Below are 14,732 nucleotides of genomic sequence, written 5' to 3' on the forward strand. Positions count from 1 at the left end.
ACTGGCGGCCATCTTTCTTTGGGGCGCAGTGAGGTCACTTCCGGGGTTCTCTTCCGGTATTTCTCAGGGGCTACACGTGGGGTCGGAACAGCGCAACCATGGTGAGTGTTAGGGGCCCCCAATACCCCCCAATACCGTAATGTAATAGTTACCCATAATGCTGTGCTGTACTGGGGGTAATAGGGGTACAGGGAGTCCCATAGTTACCCATAATGCTGTGCTGTACTGGGGGTAATAGGGGTACAGGGAGCCCCATAGTTACCCATAATGCTGTGCTGTACTGGGGGTAATAGGGGTACAGGGAGCCCCATAGTTACCCATAATGCTGTGCTGTACTGGGGGTAATAGGGGTACAGGGAGTCCCATAGTTACCCATAATGCTGTGCTGTACTGGGGGTAATAGGGGTACAGGGAGTCCCATAGTTACCCATAATGCTGTGCTGTACTGGGGGTAATAGGGGTACGGGGGAGCCCCATAGTTACCCATAATGCTGTGCTGTACTGGGGGTAATAGGGGTACAGGGAGCCCCATAGTTACCCATAATGCTGTGCTGTACTGGGGGTAATAGGGGTACAGGGAGTCCCATAGTTACCCATAATGCTGTGCTGTACTGGGGGTAATAGGGGTACAGGGAGCCCCATAGTTACCCATAATGCTGTGCTGTACTGGGGTAATAGGGGTACAGGGAGCCCCATAGTTACCCATAATGCTGTGCTGTACTGGGGGTAATAGGGGTACAGGGAGTCCCATAGTTACCCATAATGCTGTGCTGTACTGGGGGTAATAGGGGTACAGGGAGCCCCATAGTTACCCATAATGCTGTGCTGTACTGGGGGTAATAGGGGTACGGGGAGTCCCATAGTTACCCATAATGCTGTGCTGTACTGGGGGTAATAGGGGTACAGGGAGCCCCATAGTTACCCATAATGCTGTGCTGTACTGGGGGTAATAGGGGTACAGGGGGCCCCATAGTTACCCATAATGCTGTGCTGTACTGGGGGTAATAGGGGTACGGGGAGCCCCATAGTTACCCATAATGCTGTGCTGTACTGGGGGTAATAGGGGTGCGGGGGAGCCCCATAGTTACCCATAATGCTGTGCTGTACTGGGGGTAATAGGGGTACGGGGAGCCCCATAGTTACCCATAATGCTGTGCTGTACTGGGGGTAATAGGGGTGCGGGGGGCCCCATAGTTACCCATAATGCTGTGCTGTACTGGGGGTAATAGGGGTACGGGGGGCCCCATAGTTACCCATAATGCTGTGCTGTACTGGGGGTAATAGGGGTGCGGGGGAGCCCCATAGTTACCCATAATGCTGTGCTGTACTGGGGGTAATAGGGGTACAGGGAGCCCCATAGTTACCCATAATGCTGTGCTGTACTGGGGTAATAGGGGTACAGGGAGCCCCATAGTTACCCATAATGCTGTGCTGTACTGGGGGTAATAGGGGTACAGGGAGCCCCATAGTTACCCATAATGCTGTGCTGTACTGGGGGTAATAGGGGTACAGGGAGCCCCATAGTTACCCATAATGCTGTGCTGTACTGGGGGTAATAGGGGTACGGGGGCCCCATAGTTACCCATAATGCTGTGCTGTACTGGGGGTAATAGGGGTACGGGGAGCCCCATAGTTACCCATAATGCTGTGCTGTACTGGGGGTAATAGGGGTGCGGGGGGCCCCATAGTTACCCATAATGCTGTGCTGTACTGGGGGTAATAGGGGTGCGGGGGAGTCCCATAGTTACCCATAATGCTGTGCTGTACTGGGGGTAATAGGGGTGCGGGGGAGTCCCATAGTTACCCATAATGCTGTGCTGTACTGGGGGTAATAGGGGTACGGGGAGCCCCATAGTTACCCATAATGCTGTGCTGTACTGGGGGTAATAGGGGTGCGGGGGAGCCCCATAGTTACCCATAATGCTGTGCTGTACTGGGGGTAATAGGGGTACGGGGGAGCCCCATAGTTACCCATAATGCTGTGCTGTACTGGGGGTAATAGGGGTACGGGGGAGTCCCATAGTTACCCATAATGCTGTGCTGTACTGGGGGTAATAGGGGTACGGGGGAGTCCCATAGTTACCCATAATGCTGTGCTGTACTGGGGGTAATAGGGGTACGGGGGAGCCCCATAGTTACCCATAATGCTGTGCTGTACTGGGGGTAATAGGGGTACGGGGGAGTCCCATAGTTACCCATAATGCTGTGCTGTACTGGGGGTAATAGGGGTACAGGGAGCCCCATAGTTACCCATAATGCTGTGCTGTACTGGGGGTAATAGGGGTACAGGGGGCCCCATAGTTACCCATAATGCTGTGCTGTACTGTGGGTAATAGGGGTACGGGGAGCCCCATAGTTACCCATAATGCTGTGCTGTACTGGGGGTAATAGGGGTGCGGGGGAGTCCCATAGTTACCCATAATGCTGTGCTGTACTGGGGGTAATAGGGGTGCGGTGGAGTCCCATAGTTACCCATAATGCTGTGCTGTACTGGGGGTAATAGGGGTACGGGGAGTCCCATAGTTACCCATAATGCTGTGCTGTACTGGGGGTAATAGGGGTGCGGGGGAGTCCCATAGTTACCCATAATGCTGTGCTGTACTGGGGGTAATAGGGGTACGGGGGAACCCCATAGTTACCCATAATGCTGTGCTGTACTGGGGATAATAGGGGTGCGGGGGAGTCCCATAGTTACCCATAATGCTGTGCTGTACTGGGGGTAATAGGGGTACAGGGAGCCCCATAGTTACCCATAATGCTGTGCTGTACTGGGGGTAATAGGGGTGCGGGGGAGTCCCATAGTTACCCATAATGCTGTGCTGTACTGGGGGTAATAGGGGTGCGGGGGAGTCCCATAGTTACCCATAATGCTGTGCTGTACTGGGGGTAATAGGGGTACGGGGAGTCCCATAGTTACCCATAATGCTGTGCTGTACTGGGGGTAATAGGGGTGCGGGGGAGTCCCATAGTTACCCATAATGCTGTGCTGTACTGGGGGTAATAGGGGTACGGGGGAACCCCATAGTTACCCATAATGCTGTGCTGTACTGGGGATAATAGGGGTGCGGGGGAGTCCCATAGTTACCCATAATGCTGTGCTGTACTGGGGGTAATAGGGGTACGGGGAGCCCCATAATTACCCATAATGCTGTGCTGTACTGGGGGTAATAGGGGTACAGGGAGTCCCATAGTTACCCATAATGCTGTGCTGTACTGGGGGTAATAGGGGTGCGGAGGAGTCCCATAGTTACCCATAATGCTGTGCTATACTGGGGGTAATAGGGGTACGGGGGAGCCCCATAGTTACCCATAATGCTGTGCTGTACTGGGGGTAATAGGGGTACGGGGGAGCCCCATAGTTACCCATAATGCTGTGCTGTACTGGGGGTAATAGGGATGCGGGGGAGTCCCATAGTTACCCATAATGCTGTGCTGTACTGGGGGTAATAGGGATGCGGGGGAGCCCCATAGTTACCCATAATGCTGTGCTGTACTGGGGGTAATAGGGATGCGGGGGAGCCCCATAGTTACCCATAATGCTGTGCTGTACTGGGGGTAATAGGGATGCGGGGGAGCCCCATAGTTACCCATAATGCTGTGCTGTACTGGGGGTAATAGGGATGCGGGGGAGTCCATAGTTACCCATAATGCTGTGCTGTACTGGGGGTAATAGGGGTACGGGGAGCCCCATAGTTACCCATAATGCTGTGCTGTACTGGGGGTAATAGGGGTGCGGAGGAGTCCCATAGTTACCCATAATGCTGTGCTGTACTGGGGGTAATAGGGGTGCGGGGGAGTCCCATAGTTACCCATAATGCTGTGCTGTACTGGGGGTAATAGGGGTGCGGGGGAGCCCCATAGTTACCCATAATGCTGTGCTGTACTGGGGGCAATAGGGGTGCGGGAGCCCCATAGTTACCCATAATGCTGTGCTGTACTGAGGGTAATAGGGGTACGGGGGAGCCCCATAGTTACCCATAATGCTGTGCTGTACTGGGGATAATAGGGGTGCGGGGGAGTCCCATAGTTACCCATAATGCTGTGCTGTACTGGGGGGTAATAGGGGTACGGGGAGCCCCATAGTTACCCATAATGCTGTGCTGTACTGGGGATAATAGGGGTGCGGGGGAGTCCCATAGTTACCCATAATGCTGTGCTGTACTGGGGGCAATAGGGGTGCGGGGGAGTCCCATAGTTACCCATAATGCTGTGCTGTACTAGGGGTAATAGGGGTACAGGGAGTCCCATAGTTACCCATAATGCTGTGCTGTACTGGGGGTAATAGGGGTACGGGGGAGTCCCATAGTTACCCATAATGCTGTGCTGTACTGGGGGTAATAGGGGTGCGGGGGCCCCATAGTTACCCATAATGCTGTGCTGTACTGGGGGTAATAGGGGTACAGGGAGTCCCATAGTTACCCATAATGCTGTGCTGTACTGGGGGTAATAGGGGTACGGGGGAGTCCCATAGTTACCCATAATGCTGTGCTGTACTGGGGGTAATAGGGGTGCGGGGGCCCCATAGTTACCCATAATGCTGTGCTGTACTGGGGGTAATAGGGGTACAGGGAGTCCCATAGTTACCCATAATGCTGTGCTGTACTGGGGGTAATAGGGGTGCGGGGGCCCCATAGTTACCCATAATGCTGTGCTGTACTGGGGGTAATAGGGGTACAGGGAGTCCCATAGTTACCCATAATGCTGTGCTGTACTGGGGGTAATAGGGGTACAGGGAGTCCCATAGTTACCCCATAATGCTGTGCTGTACTGGGGGTAATAGGGGTGCGGGGGAGCCCCATAGTTACCCATAATGCTGTGCTGTACTGGGGGTAATAGGGGTGCGGGGGAGTCCCATAGTTACCCATAATGCTGTGCTGTACTGGGGGTAATAGGGATGCGGGGGAGCCCCATAGTTACCCATAATGCTGTGCTGTACTGGGGGTAATAGGGGTACGGGGAGTCCCATAGTTACCCATAATGCTGTGCTGTACTGGGGGTAATAGGGGTACGGGGAGCCCCATAGTTACCCATAATGCTGTGCTGTACTGGGGGTAATAGGGGTACGGGGAGCCCCATAGTTACCCATAATGCTGTGCTGTACTGGGGGTAATAGGGGTACAGGGAGCCCCATAGTTACCCATAATGCTGTGCTGTACTGGGGGTAATAGGGGTGCGGGGGAACCCCATAGTTACCCATAATGCTGTGCTGTACTGGGGTAATAGGGGTACGGGGAGCCCCATAGTTACCCATAATGCTGTGCTGTACTGGGGGTAATAGGGGTACGGGGAGTCCCATAGTTACCCATAATGCTGTGCTGTACTGGGGGTAATAGGGGTGCGGGGGAACCCCATAGTTACCCATAATTCTGTGCTGTACTGGGGGTAATAGGGGTACGGGGAGCCCCATAGTTACCCATAATGCTGTGCTGTACTGGGGGTAATAGGGGTACAGGGAGTCCCATAGTTACCCATAATGCTGTGCTGTACTGGGGGTAATAGGGGTACGGGGGAGTCCCATAGTTACCCATAATGCTGTGCTGTACTGGGGGTAATAGGGGTGCGGGGGCCCCATAGTTACCCATAATGCTGTGCTGTACTGGGGTAATAGGGGTACAGGGAGTCCCATAGTTACCCATAATGCTGTGCTGTACTGGGGTAATAGGGGTACAGGGAGTCCCATAGTTACCCATAATGCTGTGCTGTACTGGGGGTAATAGGGGTGCGGGGGAGCCCCATAGTTACCCATAATGCTGTGCTGTACTGGGGGTAATAGGGGTGCGGGGGAGTCCCATAGTTACCCATAATGCTGTGCTGTACTGGGGGTAATAGGGATGCGGGGGAGCCCCATAGTTACCCATAATGCTGTGCTGTACTGGGGGTAATAGGGGTACGGGGAGTCCCATAGTTACCCATAATGCTGTGCTGTACTGGGGGTAATAGGGTACGGGGAGCCCCATAGTTACCCATAATGCTGTGCTGTACTGGGGGTAATAGGGGTACGGGGAGCCCATAGTTACCCATAATGCTGTGCTGTACTGGGGGTAATAGGGGTACAGGGAGCCCCATAGTTACCCATAATGCTGTGCTGTACTGGGGGTAATAGGGGTGCGGGGGAACCCCATAGTTACCCATAATGCTGTGCTGTACTGGGGGTAATAGGGGTACGGGGAGCCCCATAGTTACCCATAATGCTGTGCTGTACTGGGGGTAATAGGGGTACGGGGAGTCCCATAGTTACCCATAATGCTGTGCTGTACTGGGGGTAATAGGGGTGCGGGGGAACCCCATAGTTACCCATAATTCTGTGCTGTACTGGGGGTAATAGGGGTACGGGGAGCCCCATAGTTACCCATAATGCTGTGCTGTACTGGGGGTAATAGGGGTACGGGGGAGCCCCATAGTTACCCATAATGCTGTGCTGTACTGGGGGTAATAGGGGTACGGGGAGCCCCATAGTTACCCATAATGCTGTGCTGTACTGGGGGTAATAGGGGTACAGGGAGCCCCATAGTTACCCATAATGCTGTGCTGTACTGGGGTAATAGGGGTGCGGGGGAGCCCCATAGTTACCCATAATGCTGTGCTGTACTGGGGGTAATAGGGGTACGGGGAGCCCCATAGTTACCCATAATGCTGTGCTGTACTGGGGTAATAGGGGTACGGGGGAGCCCCATAGTTACCCATAATGCTGTGCTGTACTGGGGGTAATAGGGGTACGGGGAGCCCCATAGTTACCCATAATGCTGTGCTGTACTGGGGGTAATAGGGGTACAGGGAGCCCCATAGTTACCCATAATGCTGTGCTGTACTGGGGGTAATAGGGGTGCGGGGAGTCCCATAGTTACCCATAATGCTGTGCTGTACTGGGGGTAATAGGGGTGCGGGGGGCCCCATAGTTACCCATAATGCTGTGCTGTACTGGGGGTAATAGGGTACGGGGAGCCCAATAGTTACCCATAATGCTGTGCTGTACTGGGGGTAAAGGGGTGCGGGGGCCCCATAGTTACCCATAATGCTGTGCTGTCTGGGGGTAATAGGGGTGCGGGGAGCCCCATAGTTACCATAATGCTGTGCTGTACTGGGGGTAATAGGGGTACGGGGGAGTCCCCATAGTTACCCATAATGCTGTGCTGTACTGGGGTAATAGGGGTGCGGGGAGCCCCATAGTTACCCATAATGCTGTGCTGTTACTGGGGGTAATAGGGGTACGGGGAGTCCCATAGTTACCCATAATGCTGTGCTGTACTGGGGGTAATAGGGGTGCGGGGGAGCCCCATAGTTACCCATAATGCTGTGCTGTACTGGGGGTTAATAGGGGTGCGGGGGAGTCCCATAGTTACCCATAATGCTGTGCTGTACTGGGGTAATAGGGGTGCGGGGAGCCCCATAGTTACCCATAATGCTGTGCTGTACTGGGGGTAATAGGGGTACGGGGAGCCCCATAGTTACCCATAATGCTGTGCTGTACTGGGGGTAATAGGGGTACGGGGAGCCCCATAGTTACCCATAATGCTGTGCTGTACTGGGGGGGGGTTAATAGGGGGGTATGGGCGGGGAGTCCCCATAGTTACCCATAATGCTGTGCTGTACTGGGGGTAATAGGGGTACGGGGAGCCCCATAATTACCCATAATGCTGTGCTGTACTGGGGGTAATAGGGGTACAGGGAGCCCCATAGTTACCCATAATGCTGTGCTGTACTGGGGGTAATAGGGGTGCGGGGAGTCCCATAGTTACCCATAATGCTGTGCTGTACTGGGGGTAATAGGGGTACGGGGGAGCCCCATAGTTACCCATAATGCTGTGCTGTACTGGGGTAATAGGGGTGCGGGGGAGTCCCATAGTTACCCATAATGCTGTGCTGTACTGGGGGTAATAGGGGTACGGGGGAGCCCATAGTTACCCATAATGCTGTGCTGTACTGGGGGTAATAGGGGTGCGGGGGAAGTCCCATAGTTACCCATAATGCTGTGCTGTACTGGGGTAATAGGGTACGGGGGAGCCCCATAGTTACCCATAATGCTGTGCTGTACTGGGGGTAATAGGGGTGCGGGGGAGTCCCATAGTTACCCATAATGCTGTGCTGTACTGGGGGTAATAGGGGTACGGGGGAGCCCATAGTTACCCATAATGCTGTGCTGTACTGGGGGTAATAGGGGTGCGGGGAGCCCCATAGTTACCATAATGCTGTGCTGTACTGGGGGTAATAGGGGTGCGGGGGAGTCCCATAGTTACCCATAATGCTGTGCTGTACTGGGGGTAATAGGGGTGCGGGGAGCCCCATAGTTACCCATAATGCTGTGCTGTACTGGGGGTAATAGGGGTACAGGGAGTCCCATAGTTACCCATAATGCTGTGCTGTACTGGGGGTAATAGGGGTACGGGGGAGTCCCCATAGTTACCCATAATGCTGTGCTGTACTGGGGTAATAGGGGTACGGGGAGCCCCATAGTTACCCATAATGCTGTGCTGTACTGGGGGTAATAGGGGTATGGGGAGTCCCATAGTTACCCATAATGCTGTGCTGTACTGGGGTAATAGGGGTGCGGGGGGCCCCATAGTTACCCATAATGCTGTGCTGTACTGGGGGTAATAGGGGTACAGGGAGCCCATAGGTACCCATAAATGCTGTGCTGTACTGGGGGTAATAGGGGTACAGGGAGCCCCATAGTTACCCATAATGCTGTGCTGTACTGGGGGTAATAGGGGTACGGGGGGAGCCCCATAGTACCCATAATGCTGTGCTGTACTGGGGTAATAGGGGTGCGGGGAGTCCCATAGTTACCCAATAATGCTGTGCTGTACTGGGGTAATAGGGGTGCGGGGGAGCCCCATAGTTACCCATAATGCTGTGCTGTACTGGGGGTAATAGGGGTGCGGGGAAGCCCCATAGTTACCCATAATGCTGTGCTTGTACTGGGGGTAATAGGGGTACGGGGAGCCCCATAGTTAACCCATAATGCTGTGCTGTACTGGCGGGTAATAGGGGTGCGGGGAGTCCCATAGTTACCCATAATGCTGTGCTGTACTGGGGGTAATTAGGGGTACGGGGCCCCATAGTTACCCATAATGCTGTGCTGTACTGGGGGTAATAGGGTGCGGGGAGTCCCATAGTTAACCATAATGCTGTGCTGTACTGGGGGTAATAGGGGTACAGGGAGTCCCATAGTTACCCATAATGCTGTGCTGTACTGGGGTAATAGGGGTACGGGGGAGCCCCATAGTTACCCATAATGCTGTGCTGTACTGGGGTAATAGGGGTGCGGGGAGCCCCATAGTTACCCATAATGCTGTGCTGTACTGGGGGTAATAGGGGTACGGGGGAAGCCCCATAGTTACCCATAATGCTGTGCTGTACTGGGGGTAATAGGGGTACAGGGGAGTCCCATAGTTACCATAATGCTGTGCTGTACTGGGGGTAATAGGGGTGCGGGAGCCCCATAGTTACCCATAATGCTGTGCTGTACTGGGGTAATAGGGGTACAGGGAGTCCCATAGTTACCCATAATGCTGTGCTGTACTGGGGGTAATAGGGGTACGGGGAGCCCCATAGTTACCCATAATGCTGTGCTGTACTGGGGGTAATAGGGGTACGGGGAGCCCCATAGTTACCCATAATGCTGTGCTGTACTGGGGTAATAGGGGTACGGGAGCCCCATAGTTACCCATAATGCTGTGCTGTACTGGGGGTAATAGGGGTACGGGGAGCCCCATAGTTACCCATAATGCTGTGCTGTACTGGGGGTAATAGGGGTACGGGAGCCCCATAGTTACCCATAATGCTGTGCTGTACTGGGGGTAATAGGGGTGCGGGGGAGCCCCATAGTTACCCATAATGCTGTGCTGTACTGGGGTAATAGGGGTACGGGGAGCCCCATAGTTACCCATAATGCTGTGCTGTACTGGGGGTAATAGGGGTGCGGGGAGCCCCATAGTTACCCATAATGCTGTGCTGTACTGGGGGTAATAGGGGTACGGGGAGCCCCATAGTTACCCATAATGCTGTGCTGTACTGGGGGTAATAGGGGTGCGGGGAGTCCCATAGTTACCCATAATGCTGTGCTGTACTGGGGGTAATAGGGGTACGGGGAGCCCCATAGTTACCCATAATGCTGTGCTGTACTGGGGGTAATAGGGGTACGGGGAGCCCCATAGTTACCCATAATGCTGTGCTGTACTGGGGGTAATAGGGGTACGGGGAGCCCCATAGTTACCCATAATGCTGTGCTGTACTGGGGGTAATAGGGGTACGGGGGAGCCCCATAGTTACCCATAATGCTGTGCTGTACTGGGGGTAATAGGGGTACGGGGGAGCCCCATAGTTACCCATAATGCTGTGCTGTACTGGGGGTAATAGGGGTACGGGGAGCCCAATAGTTACCCATAATGCTGTGCTGTACTGGGGGTAATAGGCGGTGCGGGGGAGCCCATAGTTACCCATAATGCTGTGCTGTACTGGGGGTAATAGGGGTACGGGGAGCCCCTAGTTACCCATAATGCTGTGCTGTACTGGGGGTAATAGGGGTACGGGAGCCCATAGTTACCCATAATGCTGTGCTGTACTGGGGGTAATAGGGGTGCGGGGAGCCCCATAGTTACCCATAATGCTGTGCTGTACTGGGGTAATAGGGGTACGGGGAGTCCCATAGTTACCCATAATGCTGGTGCTGTACTGGGGTAATAGGGGTACGGGGAGCCCCATAGTTACCCATAATGCTGTGCTGTACTGGGGGTAATAGGGGTACGGGGAGCCCCATAGTTACCCATAATGCTGTGCTGTACTGGGGGTAATAGGGGTACGGGGAGCCCCATAGTTACCCATAATGCTGTGCTGTACTGGGGGTAATAGGGGTACAGGGAGCCCCATAGTTACCCATAATGCTGTGCTGTACTGGGGGTAATAGGGGTACGGGGAGCCCCATAGTTACCCATAATGCTGTGCTGTACTGGGGGTAATAGGGGTACGGGGAGCCCCATAGTTACCCATAATGCTGTGCTGTACTGGGGTAATAGGGGTGGGGAGCCCCATAGTTACCCATAATGCTGTGCTGTACTGGGGTAATAGGGGTAAGGGAGCCCATAGTTACCCATAATGCTGTGCTGTACTGGGGGTAATAGGGGTACGGGGAGTCCCATAGTTACCCATAATGCTGTGCTGTACTGGGGGTAATAGGGTGCGGGGGAGCCCATAGTTACCCATAATGCTGTGCTGTACTGGGGGTAATAGGGGTTACGGGGAGCCCCATAGTTACCCATAATGCTGTGCTGTACTGGGTGGTAATAGGGGTGCGGGGGAGCCCCATAGTTACCCATTAATGCTGTGCTGTACTGGGGGTAATAGGGTCGGGGAGCCCCATAGTTACCCATAATGCTGTGCTGTACTGGGGGTAATAGGGGTACAGGGAGCCCCATAGTTACCCATAATGCTGTTGCTGTACTGGGGGTAATAGGGGTACGGGGGAGCCCCATAGTTACCCATAATGCTGTGCTGTACTGGGGTAATAGGGGGTGCGGGGAGCCCATAGTTACCCATAATTGCTGTGCTGTACTGGGGTAATAGGGGTGCGGGGGAGCCCATAGTTACCCATAATGCTGTGCTGTACTGGGGGTAATAGGGGTACGGGGGAGTCCCATAGTTACCCATAATGCTGTGCTGTACTGGGGGTAATAGGGGTGCGGGGAGCCCCATAGTTACCCATAATGCTGTGCTGTACTGGGGGTAATAGGGGTACGGGGAGTCCCATAGTTACCCATAATGCTGTGCTGTACTGGGGGTAATAGGGGTACAGGGAGCCCCATAGTTACCCATAATGCTGTGCTGTACTGGGGGTAATAGGGGTACGGGGAGCCCCATAGTTACCCATAATGCTGTGCTGTACTGGGGGTAATAGGGGTGCGGGGAGCCCCATAGTTACCCATAATGCTGTGCTGTACTGGGGGTAATAGGGGTGCGGGAGCCCATAGTTACCCATAATGCTGTGCTGTACTGGGGGTAATAGGGGTACGGGGAGCCCCATAGTTACCCATAATGCTGTGCTGTACTGGGGGTAATAGGGGTACGGGGAGCCCCATAGTTACCCATAATGCTGTGCTGTACTGGGGTAATAGGGGTACGGGGAGCCCCATAGTTACCCATAATGCTGTGCTGTACTGGGGGTAATAGGGGTGCGGGGGGCCCCATAGTTACCCATAATGCTGTGCTGTACTGGGGGTAATAGGGGTACGGGGAGCCCCATAGTTACCCATAATGCTGTGCTGTACTGGGGGTAATAGGGGTGCGGGGGAGCCCCATAGTTACCCATAATGCTGTGCTGTACTGGGGGTAATAGGGGTGCGGGGGAGCCCCATAGTTACCCATAATGCTGTGCTGTACTGGGGGTAATAGGGGTACGGGGGAGCCCCATAGTTACCCATAATGCTGTGCTGTACTGGGGGTAATAGGGGTACGGGGAGCCCCATAGTTACCCATAATGCTGTGCTGTACTGGGGTAATAGGGGTGCGGGGAGCCCCATAGTTACCCATAATGCTGTGCTGTACTGGGGGTAATAGGGGTGCGGGGGAGCCCCATAGTTACCCATAATGCTGTGCTGTACTGGGGGTAATAGGGGTGCGGGGGCCCCATAGTTACCCATAATGCTGTGCTGTACTGGGGGTAATAGGGGTACGGGGAGCCCCATAGTTACCCATAATGCTGCTGCCTGTACTGGGGGTAATAGGGTACAGGGAGCCCATAGTTACCCATTAATTGATGTGCTGTACTGGGGTAATAGGGGTGCGGGGAGCCCATAGTTACCCATAATGCTGTGCTGTACTGGGGTAATAGGGGTACGGGGAGCCCATAGTTACCCATAATGCTGTGCTGTACTGGGGGTAATAGGGGGTGCGGGGAGCCCATAGTTACCCATAATGCTGTGCTGTACTGGGGGTAATAGGGGTGCGGGGAGCCCCATAGTTACCCATAATGCTGTGCTGTACTGGGGTAATAGGGGTACGGGGAGCCCCATAGTTACCCATAATGCTGTGCTGTACTGGGGGTAATAGGGGTACGGGGAGTCCCATAGTTACCCATAATGCTGTGCTGTACTGGGGTAATAGGGGTGCGGGGGAGTCCATAGTTACCCATAATGCTGTGCTGTACTGGGGTAATAGGGGTACGGGGGAGCCCATAGTTACCCATAATGCTGTGCTGTACGGGGGTAATAGGGGTACAGGGAGCCCATAGTTACCCATAATGCTGTGCTGTACTGGGGGTAATAGGGGTACAGGGAGCCCCATAGTTACCCATAATGCTGTGCTGTACTGGGGGTAATAGGGTACGGGGAGTCCCATAGTTACCCATAATGCTGTGCTGTACTGGGGGTAATAGGGTGCGGGGGAGTCCATAGTTACCCATAATGCTGTGCTGTACTGGGGGGTAATAGGGGTGCGGGGAGTCCCATAGTTACCCATAATGCTGCTGCTGTACTGGGGGTAATAGGGGTACAGGAGCCCCATAGTTACCCATAATGCTGTGCTGTTACTGGGGGTAATAGGGTACAGGGAGCCCATAGTTACCCATAATGCTGTGCTTACTGGGGGTAATAGGGGGTACGGGGGAGCCCCATAGTTACCCATAATGCTGTGCTTGTACTGGGGGTAATAGGGGTACGGGGAGCCCCATAGTTACCCATAATGCTGTGCTGTACTGGGGGTAATAGGGGTACAGGGAGTCCCATAGTTACCCATAATGCTGTGCTGTACTGGGGTAATAGGGGTGCGGGGGAGCCCCATAGTTACCCATTAATGCTGTTGCTGTACTGGGGTAATAGTGGTGCGGGGGAGCCCCATAGTACCCATAATGCCTGTGCTGTTACTGGGGTAATAGGGGTACGGGAGGCCCCATAGTTACCCATAATGCTGTGCTGTACTGGGGGGTAATAGGGGTACGGGGAGTCCCCATAGTTACCCATAATGCTGTGCTGTACTGGGGGTAATAGGTGCGTGGAAGCCCCATAGTTACCCATAATGCTGTGCTGTACTGGGGGTAATAGGGGTGCGGGGGAGCCCATAGTTACCCATAATGCTGTGCTGTTACTGGGGGTAATAGGGGTACAGGGAGCCCATAGTTACCCATAATGCTGTGCTGTACTGGGGTATAGGGGTACGGGGGAGCCCATAGTTACCCATAATGCTGTGCTGTACTGGGGGTAATAGGGGTGCGGGGAGCCCCATAGTTACCCATAATGCTGTGCTGTACTGGGGGTAATAGGGGTTCGGGGAGCCCCATAGTTACCCATAATGCTGTGCTGTACTGGGGTAATAGGGGTACGGGGAGCCCCATAGTTACCCATAATGCTGTGCTTGTACTGGGGGTAATAGGGGTACAGGGAGCCCCATAGTTACCCATAATGCTGTGCTTGTACTGGGGTAATAGGGTACAGGGGAGCCCCATAGTTACCCATAATGCTGTGCTGTTACTGGGGTAATAGGGGTACGGGGAGCCCCATAGTTACCCATAATGCTGTGCTGTACTGGGGGTAATAGGGGTACGGGGGAGTCCATAGTTACCCATAATGCTGTGCTGTACTGGGGGTAATAGGGGTGCGGGGAGCCCCATAGTTACCCATAATGCTGTGCTGTACTGGGGTAATAGGCGGTACGGGGGAGCCCCATAGTTACCCATAATGCTGTGCTGTACTGGGGGTAATAGGGGTGCGGGGAGCCCCATAGTTACCCATAATGCTGTGCTGTAC

General features: G+C 54.2%; 1 protein-coding gene across 1 annotated transcript in view; it reads left to right on the plus strand.

Moving 5' to 3' along the window:
* Window positions 1-77: 77 nt before the first annotated feature.
* Window positions 78-14,732, plus strand: part of imp4 (IMP4, U3 small nucleolar ribonucleoprotein) — a 22,388-nt gene continuing 7,733 nt past the window's right edge. The window contains 1 exon segment of the mRNA NM_001016629.2: window positions 78-101. Within this exon segment, the coding sequence (NP_001016629.1) occupies window positions 99-101 (3 nt within the window). The 5' untranslated portion in view covers window positions 78-98.

Source organism: Xenopus tropicalis, chromosome 8 (assembly GCF_000004195.4).
Source record: "Xenopus tropicalis strain Nigerian chromosome 8, UCB_Xtro_10.0, whole genome shotgun sequence".
NCBI lineage: Eukaryota > Metazoa > Chordata > Amphibia > Anura > Pipidae > Xenopus > Xenopus tropicalis.